Genomic DNA, 22,777 nt, shown 5'->3' on the forward strand with positions numbered 1-22,777 from the left:
TCTAAATCTATTTTCTATACTACTGTTTGGAGAATTGTTTTCTACTACAATTATTATCTGGAATTTTTATATAAATTTGGAAAACTGTGTTAGCGTTCTGTAGAAATTCTCTTTGGAATAAAAAAAGTATCCAATCAAATATATCTATAAAATTTCCTATTTGAGTTGTTCTGCAATGCATTTCCCACTGGGCAATTTAAACATTTTCTCCATCTCCACTGCCAACATCACAAACAATGAACTCCTTAGGAATGTGGAGACATTAAATCAACAGCTTATATCCAGTGTTGGAATCTGTTTTTCAAAGAAAACATTCCATTAGAGATGGGCAAATGGCCTTGGGGTCTCTTAAAGCAAACCATTAGACTGTGGCCATGATTTTATTCTATAAAGTACAAACACAAAGCAACTATACATTGCTTCAGCATTTTCTATAGCACGAATGGGATGTGCAATAAACAAATTACAGTGATTGCTCCTCTCCATGATTTCAGCTAGTTAGATATGTCTTCCTCTAGTATTTCTGTTCTATTCTCTGCTTAAAGTTGCCTTGTAATTCCTTAAAGGATTCTACCCATTTTTTATACTTCTACTACCACTTCTTTACAGGAACAGTATTAGAGTTCCATAAGAAGGAGAATTTGGAGAATTAAGTACACAGCATATATGATAGCAGTTCACACCACAATTATGTAAATAATGTTCTAGAACATTTGATAAGCTTCCATAAGGACTATAGAGAGGACTTCCAATTGGCAGAACTGAAACATATCAGCAGATATTTCACACTATGATTTTAAAAATCTGCCACTATAAATGATTTTAATTTAAAAAGAAATCAAATGATATCTGTGTGAGCTGTTCTAGAAGTACAAATGAAAAATGGGAACAACAAACAGCTATTTTCATTCCTCACAATCGCTCCACCATTTGACAAAGCTTCAAGTACTTCAAGTTTCTCCTGTGCTTTTGCCCGAATGTTGGCATCATTTGGGATTGCAACATCTATCGGCCAGACAGAACTATTTTCCATGGTGCTGGAGAGAATTTCTGGTCCACTGAAGATGATAGTCCGGTTATTGTGTATGTGACTTTCCCATGGGTGCTTTATTATTATAGTGCTGTTTTTCATGTCTCCTGGAAAAAAAACAGCACAGAGGTGGGGCTCAACAGCAGCCCGGAAATTACAAATATATAGATGTGCAGATGTCAAAAACAGATATTTTGCATCTTATACTTCCCGGTGATGCCAACATGAATTCTATTGTTTTCAATTTCATTTTTCCTTCATATTGTATAACTTCCTAATCAATACATGCATGTTAAATTCATTGCTCTTACCTTGTCGTATAAAAGTTTGGCTGGTGTCCAATAATATGTCACAACCTTCTACTATCATTCTTTCTATTGCAAGATTTTTCCGTATATTTTCTGTCTCACTCACTTCATCATGCATTATTCTATTGCAAACAAAGAGCAAAAATATCAGTTATCTAGTTATGAATTTGTAAAGCAAGAATAGCTTGGGTGAACTTTATGGCCATCATAAGACTTTCTATGTGCATCATAACTGATATTTGTTTGGTCAAAGTAGAATGCTATTCTTGACAAAGTTTGTCTATCATTTCCCCTGACTATCACATCAAGATCTCCTCGATACTAGTACACTGAATAGTTTAATTGCCTCTTTCCTTAGCAATTGCTGTTCCTGTTTTTCAAGCTACTTTATTTTGGAACATCCCTTAACAAATTCCCCCAACTGGGGAACAATTTAAAACATATTTTTCATTTATTATACCAACATATGAGGAGGGGCATCTCTCACTAAACAGCCCCACCAAATTGTACACTTATAAGAATAGTTTTGGTCAGATATCTGTCGCATTGCTGGCTAAGATTGCAATTCACCTGGGTAAATGGAAATATTTTTTTAGATTCTTATGCTCTCCAGAACATGCTTTAAGATGTAGGGAATTTGAGGGCTGGGGTTCCTTCAGGGAAAGATGGATAGGCAGATCAAAGAGAGAGCAAAAATTATATGACAGGAGTCATAAGGAAGTTCTTCAGAACCTTCAGCCTTGACCCTGGGTCAAACTGCTAATAATTTCTCTCTCTCTCGCTCTCGCTCTCATGCTTTCTCTAGCGCTCTCTCCAATAAATTGTTTGTTGATAAATGATAAATGATAAATTTTAAAAAGCAGTAAATTAAGAATTGTACAGACCATACAGATCATACAGAATGGCTTTGACAGAGACTGGGAAGATCTGTTAGCAAGGCAGCAAACAGATACACATGCCTTAAGCCCATACAAAGATAAACATTTATGAAAATGCCTAAAGCAGGTGCCCCCTCCCAATTCACATGAAAATAAAAGAGGGAGAAGAAGATTACAGTCAGAAACTTGCTAGTTTCTATTACTATAGTTATTCTAATAAAAGTAATTATACACTGCATCTGTTTCTTGATCTGATCTATCTTGTAGGGCTGATGTACAAGAATTAATTGGCAATTCTGAAACTGGTGTATTTTTAGTGTTTACATCTAACGGCAGGACAGTTTGGAAAAGTTTAGTTCATGACCTCTTTTGCAACTATGGGCACACTCCAGCAATGTTAAGTTTAAATCAAACATTAGATTTTGTTTCCAACTCAAAGCATTTGGCTTGTTATTTGAAAAAAAAATGACATTCTAATTTTGTCATGGCCTGATTGAGGCAGCATGTCCAGGTATCTTTTGGATCCAGATGGATTCCAGTAGACACTTATTGGTTTTTCAGCAATCTGGCAGATAGTTCCATGAAGTGCTACTTTTAAATCTGGAATTCAGAGGCAATCAGGGTCATGCATGTGGAGCTCTTCATTTTACTGGAAAGGTTCCCGGAGATGAAACGGCAAGTTAAATGCCAGTGGAAGAAGGTCCCAATAAATCTGACTAAATACCTGTAAGAGCTCACATTCAACTCTATACATTGGCAGTAAAAGCATCAAAGCTTTAGTAACCGCTGCTGTTATTGCATTGATGGGATATACCCTCGTGGTCTACTTTAAAGTTATCTACTATGTTTTGGAGAAAAATAGACAAAATAAGGTGTTGCTCAACCTTCATTTTGTGTCCATCTTTCTGTTTGGGGGTAAAGTAATTGGCAAGGAAATGGGATGTCAACATATCCCAGAAAAAATAAATTGTTTGAACCCCTTTCAGTTTGGTTAGACCTGGGCACAGGATGAAATTTGCACTGATCCATTTTGTAAAGCTTTTTGTCATGGCCTAGATCCGTGATGGTGAACCTGTGGCACGTGGCGCCATATTGGTGGGCACGTGAGCTCAGCTTATTTTCAGGCCTTCTGGGCCCACTGGAAGTAGGGAAACAGGCTGTTTCTGGCCTCTGGAGGACCTCGGGGGTGGGGGAAGGCCTGTTTTTCCCTCTCCCCAGGCTCCAAAGCCATTCTAGGAGCGTGGGGAGGGGAAAAAACGGCCTTCCGGTCCTGCCAGAAGCCAGCAAACGGGATGTTTCTAGCCTCTGGAGGGCCTCCAGGGGGGGATGGGGAAGGCCATTTTCACCCTCCCCAGGCTCCTAGAAAGGCTCTGGAGCCTGGGGAGGGCAAAAAATGGGCCCACCATGCCATCGCATGCCAAAAGCAGGGCAGTATAGGGTGGTCGCATGCGCATGTGCAAGGGAGCAGGGCACATAGAATTGTGGGTGTGGGCATGCGAGCGCACGACACCCCCTCGCGCTCCGCCTGGTTTTGGCACGCGATGGCAAAAAGGTTAGCCATCACTGGCCTAGAGGGAGGGAGGGAGGGGGGGGGAGAGAGAGAGAGTTTTGATTGTTGTGTCTTTATAGGTGTTACTTTGAGCTACTTGTCTTTTCAAACATGGCATTATAAAAACATAATAAATAAAATATACAAGTGCAATTTTTAAAAAAATATCTGATTTTACATATTAAACTTCTGTTCTACATTTATATATTGAGGAAAAAAAGCACTCAAACCTTGAAAGTTCTTCCAGTTTAGATTTAGCAAACTCAAGGCTTTTCCTTTCCACATGTTCATGTGGTGTATGAGCTAGAAGTTCATGAAGGGTGATAATATATCTAGGAATCTAAAGGATTTAAAATATTGGTCAGCGTGCATTTTAAATGTATAATTAATTATAACCTGATATGTTTTCCATCTTGGATTTCCTTACAATATCATCAATACAATCTAAAAAAATAGCATTTCCTATTTCAGAAATCAGTCACAGAATTATGGAGTCTGAAGGGGTTATTGAGGCCACCGAATCCTCGGCTCAGTGCTGGAGTCTTCAGAGTCCCAAAAATTACTTAAAATAGCAATACCAATTCAGTGAGAGTAATATGAACATAGCGTGCATCTGTTTCTGATGATAGCTAAATCTTAAATTGAATCAGTTTTTTTTCGAAAGTCATCCAAAGTGAAACGGATTAATCTTTAATCTTTGACCTGGCTTCAGATATGTGTAGAGTATCAGGGCAGCTATTAAAGCTCTAATAAGCTGCTTTAGGGGAGTTGCTGCTTTCATTAACTATTCTGAGGGCAGCTGTCACATAGAAAAATAAAGGTTGCTTCACTTAAATTGCTGGGGGGGGGAGGAAGGCTATTCCCCAATGAAATTGTAGTGACAGGTTTCTTGACAGGGATGAACTCCCTCCATCCCAGCTGTTTTCACCAAAATGAACCTTTATTTTTCTCCTCCTAAGTGATTATTTGACAGCTGTCACTGTTAGTCTTAAAGCCCGCACTAGGACTTTGGCAGCAGATTTTTCATGAGCTAATAACAGTAGCTGCCATATAATTATTTGAAGTAGAATAATCTGTAGCTGCAGAAAGCTACAGCAAGTTCTAAATGCATGCTGCAATGGGCACATCAGCAGTACAGCAGTACAGTACATCAGCAGAAGTATTTTGAAAGCTTTTCGTCCAACCAGGATGCTATCCAGGACCAGTTTGCCTATTTCTCTTATTTGAGCTAACAATCCTTTTTAACCAGAATATCATGGCATCAACAGCATACTTAGCTGATGCAGTCTTCATTCTCTAAGAGGACTGTGACTTTCATGCATACGTAGATATGCTTGAGTATCATTCCTACAGTGTGATAGTGCCATTTGGGTATCCTCCCAAATATTTTAATTTTCATAGATGAAAACTGAGTATAGTGTAAAAATACATCACTTCAAAATGATGACTGAAAAATAATAAACAACAAAATACTAATGCCTATGTAATTCTGACTAGTATAAAAGATTGTAATACAGAATCTCTCGATTGAATAAAATAAAAAGACTTACTCTACAGCAATTTTCTTCAGTTTAGTGAGTCCAGGTTAGCCACTCTTTCTAACAATGTCATTTGGGAAAGATTATTTGACAGCAAAAATCATGAAGATGATAATAAAAATTATGCAAGCAATAAAATTACCTGAAACATAGGGTAGGTAAGGAATGTTTCAAGCATTCTGCCCTCACATGCAGTGTTGGATTCATATTGCTTTAAGAGTTTGTCAAAATCTCTGTTCTGCTTGCAGTTTGCCAGCACCTGTAGGCTATACTGGTGATTTCTAACAAATTCTTGATATATATTCAGCATTGGTAAAAGTATATCAAATAAATCAGCTGTAAAGACAAAAAAGATAGTTGATTTTTGCAATCATTCCTTTTTCTTCACAGAAATAAAAAGTCTAAACCACATTAATTTGTAGCATTGTATAATTACAGGTGTTAAAAAGGAAAGCATCTTTATTAAAATTTCCCCTAATACTGTCACTATTTGCCTGCTCACTTCTTCCGAGAACATTAAGTGATTGGTACAGTTTTATCTACAGTATATTAATAAATTTAACCTGAAGGCTCTTTGCAAGTATATCTCATGCAAGGACAGAACTTCAAATGATAAAAATATCACATTTGTCTTATTTCTGCCTGTAATATAGTTATTTAAAAAAACAAAATTTCTGACTGAAGAAAAAAAAAAGCTGTAAACTATATCACAGTAATGAAATACAGTGCAGCTTCCTAACATTGTCACTCCTTTTGAACAAAGAATACACAGGTGGATATTGCAAGTTTCTAAATTTATCTAACAGGGCAAATAAAAAATAAACCAATTTATTGTAAAGAAACTAAAAAAAACTTAACTTTTAAATAAAAAATATAATGCTACTCTTTAAACACAGAAACCAACACACAAAGTTACCTAAAATTAAGGTAGGCCAGTTTGCTATTCTTGCTTTTAATCCTTGATGAAATATTTCATGAAGGAACATTATAGTTTCACTGGAGAGAAATAAGAGTTGACAAAATAAAGCAAAAAATTAAAAATCTCTGTGTAAAATATATTATTTGAAATTATCAGCACATATCATGAAATGACTATTAAAACAGGCTATCTGAATATGCATTGCCACCTCATGAAGTGAGTTAGAACTTTAAAAATAAATAAAACTACAGAGCAGCATTTTTCATAGTTTTAAAATAATAAACGATATTTTTATTTAACTATATTTATGTAAATAATTTATGCAGACATTAATTCTGGGCAGTATACAAAAGAAAAGAAGATTAAATACATCAATCATAAGCAGAATCAACTAGAATTCTAGTTTAGGCACAAAATCAGGATGATTATCAAGTAGCATCTGTAGCTCTTTTAATAGTGGCGGACAGAATATCCCCAAATTGGGCATTCTGTGACTGGGGAGTGACTATTTTGGACCCACTAAATTCTAAGTCAATTTGATCACTTGAATGTTGCCAATAAACGCACATCAGCTACGTCCCAAACCTAAGTTATCTAAAGAACTGAAAATGAAACTAAAACACCTAGATTTGCTAGGCTGAGAAATATACCTTCTCGCACCTTCTATCCTAATTAATATGATTGGCAAGGATATCGAAGAGTCCATAGATGCATCATTTGACTTTGATTCAGCCATTTGGGATTACCTGCCCATTAGTTTTAAAATATCCAAGGTCATATGTTATTCAATTTAATTTTGAAAATATCAACCTAAATTAGTTTTCCATATCGTCCCAATGAAGCTACCGCAATTAGAGATGGGAAAACTGGAATTCATCTAGTCTTCCCGTGCCACCCAAAAGAGGAAGGAAATGAGAGCTTTCAATTTCAAACTTCTAAAAATCAAATGCAATTATGTACTATACATTCTACAGATTTTTAATACTATAAATCATAACAGATAGGAATGTGTTTTTTAAAATGTATCCAATAATACCTGTTGAGGAAGATGCTGCTAACATCATCATGACTAATAGGTGGTTTCTTTGAACTTGCAGCCATTCTTAAGGGCCTTAGAAAACAATTCACAAGGATATAAAGTTGATGCACATATTCAGATTCTGCCTCAACCATATTGAAAACTATCTGGTTTCTTTTTCGCATACTTTCTGCATGTGGAGAACAAATATAATCTTGGACAATTGTCTTCCATTTTCTTCTACACAACCAACCACGCATAAAACTCTGTACCTAAAGAGTGAATTTTTTAAAAAATCAATTTTTATTACGGTCACAGACCAGCATTACAAATAAAAGCATTAAAAACGACAATAATAGTAAAAAATAAAGACAGAATAATATACTGTGATTGATAGTGGATTAACAGTGGGCAGTAGGCAGTTAAAGCTTACCTAATTTTATATACAGTATAACAGAATTTGGCCACCTTCAGAGAAACTACTTCATATTGATCTGATAAAAAAACCATTTGTCTTTGAAATGCATATATATCCCATTCAAATAGATGTATTGAAATATCAGTGTCTCAAGAAAGGAAGGCAAACATGTCTGCAGTTAATAAATATAAAGTGGCAATTACTCTTCTATTTCTTATTTTAGAGCATGCTTAGAAAGACCAGAATAGTTTAGCTGATCTTAGAATATTTGGCATTGTAGATTGGCTCAGAAAACAGAGACTATGCAGAGGAATTAGGATGCTTGGTTTGATTTAAGTACAGCGAAAATATATTTATGAGAGTCACATCTGAATAACAGAACTAAATTCACCAAATACAAGCAGCCATACTTCACATTTGTTTTAGAGGATATGTAATGGAATATGAGGGAAAGTAAACACACAACTAATCCAAAACGTATTAAAACAACCATGCCTGCTCCCGGGGTAAAGATGCATCTATTTTAATGAGTTTATATGCATTTTAGAACATTCAATCCAAAACTCTACATAGGCTTCTACTTAATGTATTCTATTTTTACTCTCACATTTAAAATCAACTGGAAAGGAAACATACCCTTAGGTATATACAATAAATTTGTATTGATTTAAATGAAAATTAACTATAGAGGATCTAATGTGGCATAACAGTTAAGTTGATGGATTTCAACTAGAAAGACTCAGATTCAACATTGTTTAGTTGTTGACTTTGGACAAGTCATTCTCTGATGCCAACCTACTTCCCAAGGATGTTGGACACTTTAGGAATAAAACAAGGAGTGAACAGATTCATGCATGCTGCCCTGAGTTCCCAGAGAATACAATTGGCAAACCTAATGCCATTATTCATGATTAAGCGGTTTTAAATAGTCAAACAAAGTGGTAGTGTATTTTCTATCCAATGCATGTGTCAAAATGCCACAAATATATAACCCTAATGTAAAAGGAAAAGGAAAAAAATCCTGCTAATAATAGGACCTATTATTTTAAATATCATTATCATCCATAATTGTATGTATATAGAATACTTCAATAACAATGCACTGTTGGCTATATAAACTTTTAAATTTCTCTCCCCTTTTTTCTCTTTTCCCTCTTCTAGCGCCAGAATAGCAACCATTAAGGACCTCCCCTTAAAAGATGTTCATCTCAAACTTCATTTTTGTAGTGATACTTTACATTCAAAAGCTTAAAAATGCAATATTTAGAATTTTTTTCTTTATAATTGTTTTCACAAGTATTTGATACATGAATTTTAAGCCACATGGACCTTATTAAGATCACTGTCTCTTTCACCAAACAGTTCATCAAGATAATTAGCTGTTCTGGAACACTTACTAAATGTTATGCTGCTCGATTCAAATGAAAATATATTTTCTTTAACTGAAAGAAAAAATGGGAAATGTTGTTATCACTTCTCAATCTAAAAGGAGTGGAAAAGTACCTTTTTAATCTTTTTAATATCTGGATCTTCTTCTTCTTGATTGCCTTGATATGGTCTCATTCTTTCTTTTGTTTTGTTGAGAGCTACAATCTAACAAAAACAACAAACAAAAATGTAAAATCTTAAAAGTTTTCAACAGATTTCAGAATATCACATGAAATTTTGAAGATGTAATTTAAAGCCCCTGGAACTTACTTACTTATTTACTTTTTGTCCTGTTTATGTAGTGTATATTGTGGTGGTGGCCCTTTGAGAACTATATGCAACAAAGTCATTTTAATGCATGATGATTAGTGTACATTTAAAGTGATAATCAAGTTACTCTAAGTCTAAGTGTGGTTTTATAAACTTTCAATTTCTGAAAAAGGACTACAGTATATAAAATAACACTCAGGCAGGCAAAGGGATACCTGCCAAGATATAATGATCCATAGTAGAATCTTTCAAATACATTATTACCATGAGAATTACTTCAAGTTAAGGCCACATAATATGCATTATACAAAACATATACGGTCCAACACCTGTTTGATCTGAAAGTCATAAATTTTCTCAGTACTTGAATCTAAAAAAGCAAATTGTTATTAAAGCAAATTGTCGCAGATATTTTTTTGTTTGCTTTTAGCTTGCCCAGGTTAGAGTAACAAGCAAAGCAATCTATTGTAGAAAAAAGACAACCATTCCAAATAACATTCAAAAACAATCTTGCAAGACTAATAAGAATGATTAATAAACTTGACAAAATAGAAAGATAATAAGGTTCATATTTAGAGGTGTTACTCATAGACAAAGTTTCATTATAATTAATGAAACTTTTGCCAATGATTGAAAAGGAAGCCAGACTATAATACAGCAATAGCAGCACAATAAGAATGAATTTTGAAATATACCTCAGATTTAAGCCTTTCAATTTCTGTGTCTTGATCTTCAAGCTGATGACGTAGCTGATTTGCTGAAATCTTTTCTGTCTCTACAATCTGAACTAGATGGATATATTTTTGCATCAATACTTCCCTCTCAATCAGGATATCTGAATAGCTATATGTTGAAAAAAATAATGAAAATGTTTACATTATGAATTATGTAGGCAACATATTTAAGCTAAGTCTAACATACTAGGTTCCATTATTCTTAATAAATAAATTAGTAAGTATATTCCCAAACATTTTTATGTTTTACAATTTATGTATAAATCTGACCAGGAATATTTAAATATGCAGAGCTGAGAAATAGAGCTTTATTAGTAATATTGATGTTGAGATACTCTTACATTTATCAAAACAGAATTTATTCCATTACGGTTATTTTTTTATAAACTGTAGCTACTCTATACACTCTCAGCATTCTACAATGGTTTCCCTGGTATAGAACCAATATTTAATTTGGGGACACATAAAGGAAACAGTTTTTAATAAATGAATTGTTACTTTCAATAAATATTGCAACATAATGTGCTATGGAATGCATGCTTTATTTAACTGATATTACACGATAGAAGGTCCTGTTGTAAAACATTGGCTTTAGAAAAACTGATTTTTCTTTGGTCATAGCAATTTGACATATATTTGTCTCAAAATATAATGCTAAAGCTGTGCAATCAGTATGGAAATGCTTTGTTTGGCTTTGGGACAAGCATGAATATAAAAAAACCCCTGTATTATTGAGTGATGCCACCTTCCAAAGAGGAATTTTATTCCCAATTCCTGTAGACTGATCTGATAATAAAAGGTTTACTCCACTTCTTCTAGTTATAAAGAAGGTCTTCCTGTGTCATGCAGGAAATGCTTTCTTTCGGTCTTGTACTCTGTGTGCTTGGAAAAGCAATTGCCGTCTTCTCAGGTTCTGAGACACTAGTTAAACAATTCTGGTTTCTGGTACTTCTCTACAAGCAGGAAGCTACAGCTAAGATATCCACAGAGAAAGTGGTGAGAGAAATTGAGGAAAGAAATGCCAGGAAAAGAGTCTGGCGGCCTGTTCAAAAACCAAAGTCATTCAGGGAACGGGCAGCCTTCAGATCAGAAGAAAAAGTGAACCAGCCAAGGAGAATGCAATACGTTAAGTGGCAGATAGACCTATATTCTCCCTTTTTTTGAGGTGGGTGACACTGGGTGACAAGAGAAGCAATCTTCTGGCAACAACTAGAGACAGACCAGAAAGAACAGCACTCAAATCACTAATTCTTTATCAAGAACACACTTTTTGAGTCTTTTTCTACTCTGTCAGCTGATTATCAATGATCTCTGAAGGATAAGATTTGTCAGCTCATGTAATCTATAGGAGCCCCAGCCCAGTTACCTCTTCAATGAATGCTTTTACTAAAGCAGAATTATATGTACTCTTCAACTATGCTGGGATGAGGTGGCTTCAATTTTACAGGAAAGGCTATTTTCACTTCCAGCTACTTGCCCATCCTGTGAAGCCTATTTATCCTGTCTATTCACAAGCAGAAAGTGAGGCCAATGGAGCAAGGAGAAGGCTACAACTCTAAGCAACTCTAAGGCCTCCTATTTTCCTTGGGAAAACAAGATAGAAGCCATATTCTATAGGGCTGCATCAGGAAAGAGATTAGCTCTCAGTTAATAACATTATGCACTTTGCATTTTGTCAGGAATTGAATACACCTAAATTCCAATAATTGTGATTACAATAACAAACAGAAGAATGCTCTTTTAATTTATACCATATGTTTTATTTTGTTCCAAGAAAGAGATACCTTCTGTAAAACCTCACAAAGAAAAGCAATAAATTACAATAAGAAATGAGGATAATAGTGGACTGTAGCCAGACATATGTCTGAGAGTTCAGAGAAATATTTACAACCAAGAACAGCCAGCATTAGAAGTTAGCAAGATTTTCAAGTGGATGATTGCTGAAAGTTTCATAGGAGAAAGTACAAGTGTGTCTTCTCTGGTCAACTCCTTCACTAAAAATGTAATGCTGAAGTAAGAAATTCCCTCTCAATCTTCTCACACTATCTGAAAAACCATAAATTCTGAAATTCAGCACTAGCAAATAATTTATCAAATTTATAGATAGGTGCAATCCTAAAGGACTTTTGATGGCAGATAAAAATACACAAAATATCTACCATCAAATAAAAGTAAAACACAGATTGCAAAATATATAGCAAAGCCAATCTACCAACCCAACCAAATGCCCTCCAGAAGGGTTCTGTTTCCAGCTGCTTCTCTGATATCCAGTGTAAGATCCTGCTCTTAATTCCTTAGAAGGGGAACAAAGTAACTTCTTCCAGTTAGATCAGATTTCTAACTAACCACTATCATGGTGCCACTGGGGCTGAGATCAAACTATAAGTAAGCATCTTCTTTTAGAGAGTGTATTTTAATGTCATGGTGTTATCAGAGTGGGTTGGTAACTTATTTCAGACTGTTTTACAAAATATCTGGAATTTTAATGGATAAGAAAGATACAGGGGTGGGGTGTCAAACTTGATTTCATTGAGGGCCAATTGAGGGCAACATCAGGGTTGTGTTTGACCTCAGGGGGGCAGGGGGCATGGCTGGGGTCAACAGCCTGATCCAGCCCTCTGCCAATGAAAACGGAACTCAGGAGGGCCTCACACGCTCCCCCCAGCTCCATTTTCAGCTGCGATGGCCTACTCCAGCCCTCTGCCAGCAAAAACAGAACTTGGGAGGGCCTCATGCAGCCCACCCAAGCGCCATTTTTTGCTGCAATGGCCTCCCACATCTGGCCCGTGGGCCTTGAATTTGACACTCCTGCCTTAAGGCATCCATTTTGTCCTTTTCTCAATGAGATACACCCATAAGGAAAGAGAAATTATTTGTATATTTTAAGGCGTGGAAAGTTCTAGGGATACTAGGGGGGAACTACAAAATGAATGCTGAAGGTCATATATGGTCCAGAAGTTGCGTTCTCTTGTTTTATTTGTTTGTTTGTTTTATTTTCCATCCTTTTCACAGTTCGAGGTGACTTGACACCATTAAAAAATGGTCTACATACGTGAGTTCAGCAATGGCTCTTCATGTTACTTTACTGTTACAATAAAAAAGTGACTCAAGTTGCTGCTCCTACCTCAGAAGATATGACTACCCATACAGACAAAATAGATGAATCATGCTAGGTTAGTACTGCAGATCTGCATATCAGGTATAATGAACAAATATGACAAAACAAGGTAAAGGGGGACAGTTGAGCATTATGAATGATGTAAAAATAAATATTTTGAAGAGTATTGGCCTGAACTTTTCTTTTTCTGCATTATAAGAGAAGGAGGCACAAAAGGAGCTGATTACGGTGAAGAAATCCCCAGGAGGGAAGGAGAAAAGGAAAGAAGGAAGAGAGACATTGTCCCTTAGCCAAACTAAATTATTAGTAGCTAGTATTGGAATTTCATACCTGGCTTGCTGAATAGCCTCCACCCACTCTTCTCCATCTGCTTCTTCCTCACAACGGAGCTCAAGCGGCTTCTGCCCTTCATGGCCAAAGAGGACTGTGAAATAATACTGTAAATAGTTTTTAAAAGGTTTAAATGTGATAATGTAATGTCAATATAATAATACAATAAAATTAAAATGTAAATATTAACTAAATAGTACAATCAGTACAATCAGTACATGCAATGAACCCCTGCTTTATTCATAGAGATTTCTCTTGGTGATAAAGATTTCTGAACTGAACAGGTCCTCTATTCAGAAAAAGAATTTGGCTTCAGAAACACATCTCAAGTTTGTAGGACACTCTCCCTGCATCTATTCTAAACACATTACGTTGCCATTCTTAAGCTTCAGCAATAAAATTACCACAATGCTGCAGTCACCTATATGTTATCATCAGAAAAGGTGTTTTAAGCCAAACCATCTTTGATATTTCAGCAGGCTAGCATTGTGTCTTAGCTAGCTTGTACCTCCCGATTTCTTTTATAACTGAACATAGCTCTTGAGCCACTCCTCAGGCTTCTTATATCACTTGAATAAATGAGAGAGAGAAATAATCATTTGTATCCCATGTAGAGTACATTGCAATAATTCAATTGGGAAGCGACTAAGCAGTTTCTTAATCCAGGAACAGGCATAACTGATTCACAGCCTAAAGCTGTCTGAAAATGTCCTAGCAATGGCTGCCACCATTACTGTTTCTAATTGCAAATGAATCATATAGCTATCATGACAGGTAGCCTGTCTGTCTGTCTACCTACTTACCCTTATTTATATGGCCATTCATTTCACACATAACTCTGTGTGTCTTACAGCAACTAAAAAAATGTAAGAACAAAACAAAAACTTATACAAACCCCTTATGTCCTATACTTCTGTCTATTACTCTTTCAACACTATCTATACTGATTACCATATCAAATAGCATAATTTAACTATAGACAGCAAGGAAAATTATTTCTGGTCTATCCAAATTTCCTTCATAAAGCATTTTATTAAATAAGATAATGGAATAAAATTAAGTACAGTAAAAAAAAATACCAATAGAAAAGCATTTGTAGATAAATAGCAAGGCTGGGCAATGTTTCCTTAGGCTCAGATACTAGCATCAAAATAGTAGCATCACTTAGCAATGAAAGCAGACAAAGCTGGTACCTGTGGCCTCTGTGGGAAAGGAATTCCAAGGTCAGCATCAAACTTGATCTCTTGGAAAAGAATTCTAGAACAGAAAAGGTATGTTTCCATGTTCCCAAATAAAGTGCTTCTCCTAGCTATGGGATGTCAAAGAGCACATACATGTCACACACACACATCCTGCTCCTGCAGATCTTAATAATTAGATAGGTACACATTGAAAGAAACACTTATTCGTGTATTAGAAACCCAGAATGTTACAGTCTGACTAGTAATGTGGGTTTTTAGGTAATTTTAGGACTGGCCCTGTATAATCTCTGAAAATATGGATTCAAATATAAAAGGTATCATCATCCATAGCTGACCAACTAGAAAATGGTCATTGATTCTCTAAACACCTTGGGGTGCTTGCCAAAATATTGCAGCTTTTCTCATCAAGTACTCAGTATGTTCAAGTTAAACTATTTCCAGGAATATGGAACAATAAAAAATAGGCAACTGAGAGCAGTCATACTCAGCATAAACAATAACAACAGTTTCCTTGTATTTTACTGTTAAACTAGGAAATGCTCTGTGCAAAGTTGGGATGAGAAGAGACTGATTTAATAACTGACACAAGCATTTCTCTTTGGCCTGATGACACTTGATAGATGCCTGCATTAAGGCCTCAAGAATTCTTCTGGGCCTCTTAAGAACAGAAGAAAACAGAAGAAGGAATGACAGGTAATAACAGAGAATATGGATCCTGTGTTCCTTTTCTTCACCTTGTTAATGTTTCTATCTCCTGCATCTAAGATTGCAGAATGGGGAATTGGAAGTACACCAACACACATTTATCTATAATATGTAAAATAGGGAATGGTGACTTCTGCTGTTCTACTTATGCTGTCCCTTTTGTTGTATAGCAAACTTTGCAAAAAGATTAAAATGGCTAACTTTAAATTTTTAATAGGCTGATAGCTGTTGACTTACAAATTGGACTTGGTATTGATAAAACATAAACATCAGCAATGTCTATGGAGATTCTCAGTCATCCAGGTCAGGGTTGTCCCAAAGGTACCTTTTCAAGAGGCAACTGGACTTTCTGTTTTTTCTTTGAAGACGTTTCGCTTCTCCAGTCTACAACACAGTCCTTTCAACAGTTCCAAGAAGGCTCCACACCCATTTGCACTACTCAGGTGAACCTAACAACACAGATATACCTCCAGGTGGCCTCAATGACTCGCTAAAAGAATGCAAATGACCAGCTGTCTGCAAGAAGTATAAATCCTTCCATTCCCCACTGTCCAGTCAGAACTGAACAAGCTTCTTGGATGAGAAGCGAAACGTCTTCAACGAAAAACCAGAAAGTCAAGTTGCCTCTTGAAAAAGTACTTTTGGGATAAGCATTAGCAAGCACAAAACAAGTATGCTGTTCATATCTAATTGTCTGTGTGCCATTGTCTTTATACCTTTACTTTTTAATTATCATCAGGTATATTATTTGATGTTATCAGTTACATCAAGTAATATACATTGTACTGAATTACAATGAATCTTTCAGCATGTAAGTGAAACTATTATTTCCTAAATTGGGCTAAAAGATGCTTGGATAGTATAGCTCAGAGTGAGTTAAGGAATGATAAATACTGTCATGAAGTAAAGACAAAAAACAAACACTGAGTCCAATCGCTGCTACTGGATTTGACCCAGAATGATACTGCCAAAAAACTTATTTTGTTGATCTAATCTCCTTTATGACAACATCAATCATTAGTTGATCTCCTTCAGTGAGAATTATTTATTGGAACTTTCAAAAGCTTCATATAATCAAAAATTCAGAAATAAGGCATTGGGCAACTCTGTTCACTACATACCAAGACTCAATTAGAAATAGCATATTTTGTCATATAATGACTTACTCTGGAAAACTTAATATACTATTTGATATACCATATTATTAGTATTGTATAGTTTGCTGTATAAATCTGTCCCCTTGTTGGGCATGAAGAACCAGAACCACACATGAAGAGTTAAATTAGCTACTTCATTGCTGATGCCTTTTTCACAGGAATCTTCCCAGACTGGAAGTTTGCTCCTGGGCCTGACGTGATAAGGTTCAATGACATTCAGTGGTGGTGGTGGGGAGTATCAGATTTTGCCTTCGTGTGCCTACATAACAATTCCAGACTAATTCCACCTTGACTACTCCCCCCAGTTTGGCCAGTCTCTTTCTGACAGTTACCTGTATATCTCAAAATAAAGAAAATGGTGCAAATGGTGCAAATTGGAAACATGTATATGTAGCAGACATTTCAACATAAATATTTTAGTTATTTGTATGCAATTGCAAAATCACACCTAGGACTTAGCCAAAAGTCTCCTGAGTAATAATCTAAACAGCAAAGGATTGATTTAAAAAAACGGTCCATAACTCTAAATATAATTTCTAAGCAAATGTAACAACCTAGCTTTTAAAAAAGTATTATTGTGCCCTTGTTCCTGTTTATTTCCCACATTAAAATTCTTCACATTTCTGCTAAAATTCCAAGCAAATGCAGAAATCAACCCTTTTTTTCCAGGATCTAAACAGTCCCGGCACCTAAATAATCAAATAATTGGAAGTACCTGAAGCCTCAGCTAAAAGCACAATGAAGTGCACAAAGTACATGATTCTTGCAACTCAACTTGAAGCAAGGCTGTCCAGATATGAAGATACGGTACTAGTATTGCTTCTTCTGCCAAACCTTTCACTTTCTACTACAATTTCTTGGGGGGGGGGAGTTCTTATCACCTGAACTTTTGCAGCTGGCCTTTTAGGAAAGAATGGATTATTGTAGTGAAGTTTAGGAGAGGGGGGGTGGGTTAGGGTTAGAGACAGAGAGAGAGAGAAAAATCTTTGCAGATTGGAGGAATTTGTATAAGTTTATATCTCTTTTTTCTACAGTGCATACAACTGCAGAAATATCTTTATACGGTACTGATGGTTTATTAAGCAACTGCAAATAAATATTTTTACCTGAAAGCCAGATTTACATATTTTACTATTTATTTTTATCCATAAACATACCTTAATAGCAAGATGTTCAGGGCAAACATCAGGGAATGACTATAATGTTTAGAGTCTAGAAATGCATAACATGGTTTCCCTTCCAATAATATTTCCCAAATAAATCTGGAAAGCTAGTACTCCAAATAAACAGATAATCTGGATTTAAGATTAGCCTTTATTTTATTTGTTTATATCCCACATCATTTTTTAAAAAAATTACTCAAAGCAGCAAACACACCCAATACTCTTTTTTTTTCCTATTTTCCCCACATCAACCCTGAGAGATGAATTGGGCTAAGAAAGAGACTGGCCAAAAATCACCCAGCTGGTTTTTTAGACTAGAACTCACAGACTCCTGGTTTACCAAATATACATGTCAGAAGAAAAATAATGCTTATCTGCTCCATTTCCTCTGACACAGTTGCAAATAAGAAACAAAAATACCAATTCCTGTATTTAAACTAATTACAAGTCCCATTTCACTTAGTCCTGAGAATGACTATTATATTAAACCAACCAACATCACCAATCATAGATCCTCACTGACTTGAACATTACACATTTTACCTGAGGTCAGCTACTGCCTGCTTGAAAATCTAATTACAGTCAGAGACTAGCAACATTAAAATAAAGCTAAATAAAGAGAGTACTATGCAGCAAAAGAGGAACATGATCAACTTCACTAGATTTGAAAAAAATATTACAAAGACCTCACTATTATCTCATACCATGCTTTACATATTAGTTATACTGTGTAATGCTGCAAGACCTATCTGGTAACCAACAGGAGACAAAAACTACTTGAAAAATCTTGATAAAATGAATGAGACATAGTATGTCCCCATAAAACATGTAACACAACTAAAATACGGTTAGCTGATACGACAGAATATCCTTTCCTTATATAGCATCTTATTAAACCACCCTCAACAAGCAAATAGCAGTAGACTAAAGCAAGCTCTTAAGAAAGTTGCAGTATCTAGCTTATCAAATGGTTAACCAGCTTCAAATTAATATGCAAATTCCAAAACCTAAAGCAACCAGAAACAGATTTCTTATATCTACATTTCTATAACCAGAATTTGTTTTCTGGTCACTCTTGCTGCTTTCCATTCCATCTACGAAAGGAGCCATAACAAAATCCCAAATGACAAAATCCCAAACCCCAAAAATAAGTCCCAGTGAAGATTGTCCTCAGCCCGGGTGGGGGGAATGGCCAGCACAGGAAGTGATGAATGCGTGGGGGCAGACGGTGTACAGCAGCAGCCACAGCCTGTGCAGTGCAGCACAGGTGAGTCCCAGCGAGCACCAGCAGGACCCTCCAAGCAGATTTCACCAGATTTCAATCCATCCCCACCGTCTCTTGGCTTGCCCGTGGCCACGATGGCGCAGAAGGCCACGCAGCGCATCAGAATCACCTGCCCTCCCTCCATACCTCTGCTTTCTACTGGTGTCACTGCACATCAGAATCGCCTGCTTCCATTAAATCGGGTGTCAATCTGTCCCACCATCTCTTGGCTTGGCTCGCCCAAAATTAAGCACTAATACATCTTTTGAGGCCCCCCAAAAATATAAGTCCGGGTCTTATTTTCAGGAAAACACAAAAATAAATAGCATAAAGCAGCCTATGTTCTAAATGGACACTTCTGTTTATAATCAGAAAGTACAAATAAACCAAACCTCAGAGACAAGCTTGGTTACATAAACAAGATGTCAAGTGTTCCAAGTAATGTACCCATAGAAAATAACTTACATGATATATACTGATAATTTGCAATTATTTTAAATGGAAATGTGCAGATAAAGCAATCATTAAAGCCGTCCATGTGATACAGTTTGCTTGTTGTTGATATGTATTTAATTTGGTAGCTAGCAGAGGTTAAGATATCTCAGTAACAGCTTAACATGCCATCTTTGAAATCTAGTCTTAAATATATTGAAATGTGGACTTGTCATTCACTTGAACTAAAAACAGCTAGAGCTATAAGAAGTATAACAGATGTGCTGATTACAGTTTGGGGAAAAATATACTAGTTCTTGTACATTTCTCAGATCATTAGCTTACTTACGAACATCTACTGCTAGGAAAATCTTGTTACACATCTCAAGATTAGTAAGTAATCTATTTTTTTAAAAAAAAATCAAATAAATTTGAAAACTAGGAATCCAAAAATGTCAAATAATATTTCATATACATGTATCTAGTTAATTATCTGCCTTTCAATAATAATAGTTCTACAGAAGAACATTGTTTTCCTAATACCTAGATAGACCTTCTGTTGCCTAGGAGCTTCTGCATGACCCAGCACCCTGCTGACACTGCTCTCCTTGTTCCTACTCAAACTGTGCATAAGAGCAAGGATTCTTGGTTTTATGGTGAAGTCATATACTTGGTATGTATACGAGCATGGCTGTGTGAAATCTCAGGTCCTGACCAAAAAGCCTACAACAAAGCAAAGGAAGAAATATGCTCACATTTAATGGATTTCATCCATGAGTTTACCCCGTATTACAAATTAGTTACCACAGGTTAGATATACACTAATTCTGAAAAATGGTCATAGGTAATCCTCATTTAGTTACCACAGTTGGGATAGCAACTCATCTGTTAAGTGAAGCTGTCGCATGTTTAACTTCAGTAAGGTATTTGACAAAGTAGACCATAGTCTACTTTTGGATAAGATTGAAAAAAATGTGGGCTAAACAGCATCAACATCAGATGCATTCAAAATTGGCTGACCAACTGACTCAGTGCTTAGTCCTCAATGAAACTACATCTATATGTATATGGAGAGAAGCATGCAGTAGAGTATCTCGAGATTCTGTCTTAGATCTAGTACTCTTCAACATCTTCATGGGGCTGCCCTTGAAGAGCATTTGGAAGCGCCAGTTGGTGCAAAATGTAGCGGCCTGCATGGTTTTGTGTAGACCTCGGTGTGCACATGTATCACTTCTGCAGGAGCTGCATTGGTTGCTGATCTGCTTCCGGGTGCAATTCAAGGTGCTGGGCTTTAAGACTCTTCATGGCTTGAGACCAGGTTATCTGTGGGACCGTCTCTTGCTCTCTCACATCTACCATTAGAACGTGGAGGCAAGGAATGTTGTGGGTCCCATCCAATGGTAAGTTGCTACTGGTTCTCCCCGGTTCTTGTGAACCGGTAGTGGAAATTTTGAGTAGTTCGGAGAACCGGTAAATACCACCTCTGCCTGGCTCCACCCCCAATCTATTCACTTCCTCCCAGTCCCCCAGCTGATCGGCTAGAAGGAAAAAATCAGGGATCACTTGACAAAGAAGAGGGAAAAAAAAACAAGACACTGTCGCTTTAAAATGAGAAGCCAAGAAGCCTCCCAACTGATTGTCTAGAAGGAAAAAATCAGCTCGCTTTTCAGCCAGGAGATCACTTGGCAAAGAAGGAAAAAAAAAAGATGCTGTCGCTTTAAATTGAAAAGCCAAGAAGCAGCTGCTGGAAGGAGGTTTTTACTTACAGAAGCGAAGTGACATTTAGTAGTTCATTTCTGGGTCAGCCAAACAACAAATTGGATAAGAGGAGGGATTCTTATATGGTTCTATGTTTTTGAAATTTTGGGGTTTGTACAACATGGGCTTTGTTTCTAAAAAGGTTTGGGCAATTTCCATTGTGAATATCCTGTCTTGAATGAGTTTTCTGCCTGCTTGTAAATGGAGCCGAACTTCTGGCTTTCACCTTCTATTATCTCTAAGCACCAGTAGCTGTTTTCTTCTTATAAAGTTTCCTTTGCGCAGCTGGCAGGAATGTGGAATGAGTATCAGGCAGGTTCCTTGTTAGCAGCTTGATTTTTCCTTGCTTTTCTGGGAGCCTTTTCTTATGAGTAATATTTTATTTGGGGAAATGAAGAGTGGGGAGTTTGATTCCTTCCCAGAGCAGGTTAGTGGGGTGAGGAGGGAATGGGGATTTTGAAGTAACCTTCCCCTGGAGTGGGGAGGGAATGGAGATTTTGCAGTATTCTTCCCATCACGTCCACCAAGCCACGCCACATCCACCAAGCTACACTCACAGAACCGGTAGTAAAAAAATTTGAAACCCACCACTGCATAAGTCCATCTTAATATGCTATTCCTGGTATGTGATGTTTTGTATACATACAGAGAAAGAAGCACTCTTGTAATCTTTGATTTTTAGGCTTGCTGTCAAACATCAGCCATAATACTAATGACTGTTTTGAACAATACGCAGGTTGCATTACACGAATGGCTATTTTATATGTGAAATTATGACTGAAATATTTCTGCACCTATATTGGTTCACACTGTTAGGAAATTTCTCCTTAGTTTTAGGTTGCTTCTCTCTTTGTTCAGTTTCCATCCATTCCTTCTTGTTTTGCCTTCTGGTGCTTTGGAAATACATTGCTCCCCCTTCTTTCTGGCAGCCCCTTAAAAGCCTGTTGCCAAAGTATGTGAGCCATTTCCTCCTTTCAGTGGTCCATGAAAGTGCATCTATAGTGTGTAGATAATAATCTACATACTATAATCTACATACATGTAGATAATAATCTACATACTATATGAAAAAAGGTGAACAACATTTTTACAGAACTATAGATATATTGAGGCTGGATGTGACAAGGAATGGCTGGGAGGGGAGGGGCCAGGTGAGGCATTCCTTGACGTGAGTGACATTGAGTTGACTACGCCCACTGTCACATGACCAAGCCACACCCACTAAATAAGCCACGCCCACAGAACTGGTAGTAAAAAAAATTAGAACTCACCCCTGGTCCCATCCCCTAGAAAGATACACTCGATGGGACCCTGAAGGGCCTTTTCCATGGTGGGTCCCTCTCTCTGGAACTTCATTCTCTCAGACATTAGAATGGCCCTTACTCTAACACTCTTCCAGAAGGCATTAAAGACCTGGTTCTGCCAGCAGGCCTGGGTTCCCCAGGAACCCAGAGCGGGATGGAGTCCATTAAATGGCTTGTGTGATGTGTTGTCACAGGATGGGGGGTGGGAGGCTATTATATTATATTATTATTTTATTAGATTAATTTCTTCTATT

The 22,777-nt window shown here is 36.6% G+C and overlaps 1 protein-coding gene across 1 annotated transcript in view; it reads right to left on the reverse strand.

Annotated features, from left to right (window-relative positions):
• Positions 1–22,777, reverse strand: part of RASGRF2 (Ras protein specific guanine nucleotide releasing factor 2) — a 106,413-nt gene that overhangs the window by 58,813 nt on the left and 24,823 nt on the right. Inside the window, exons 2-9 of the mRNA XM_070935794.1 lie at positions 13,539–13,645; positions 10,052–10,199; positions 9,162–9,251; positions 7,259–7,512; positions 6,220–6,299; positions 5,446–5,639; positions 3,996–4,105; positions 1,342–1,460 (exon numbers count right to left, since the gene is read on the reverse strand). Of these exons, the coding sequence (XP_070791895.1) occupies positions 1,342–1,460; positions 3,996–4,105; positions 5,446–5,639; positions 6,220–6,299; positions 7,259–7,512; positions 9,162–9,251; positions 10,052–10,199; positions 13,539–13,645 (1,102 nt within the window). The remainder of the gene's footprint in view (positions 1–1,341; positions 1,461–3,995; positions 4,106–5,445; positions 5,640–6,219; positions 6,300–7,258; positions 7,513–9,161; positions 9,252–10,051; positions 10,200–13,538; positions 13,646–22,777) is intronic.

This window comes from Pituophis catenifer, unplaced genomic scaffold, assembly GCF_029215685.1.
Source record: "Pituophis catenifer annectens isolate HBS135680 unplaced genomic scaffold, rPitCat1.0.hap2 SCAF_2, whole genome shotgun sequence".
NCBI lineage: Eukaryota > Metazoa > Chordata > Lepidosauria > Squamata > Colubridae > Pituophis > Pituophis catenifer.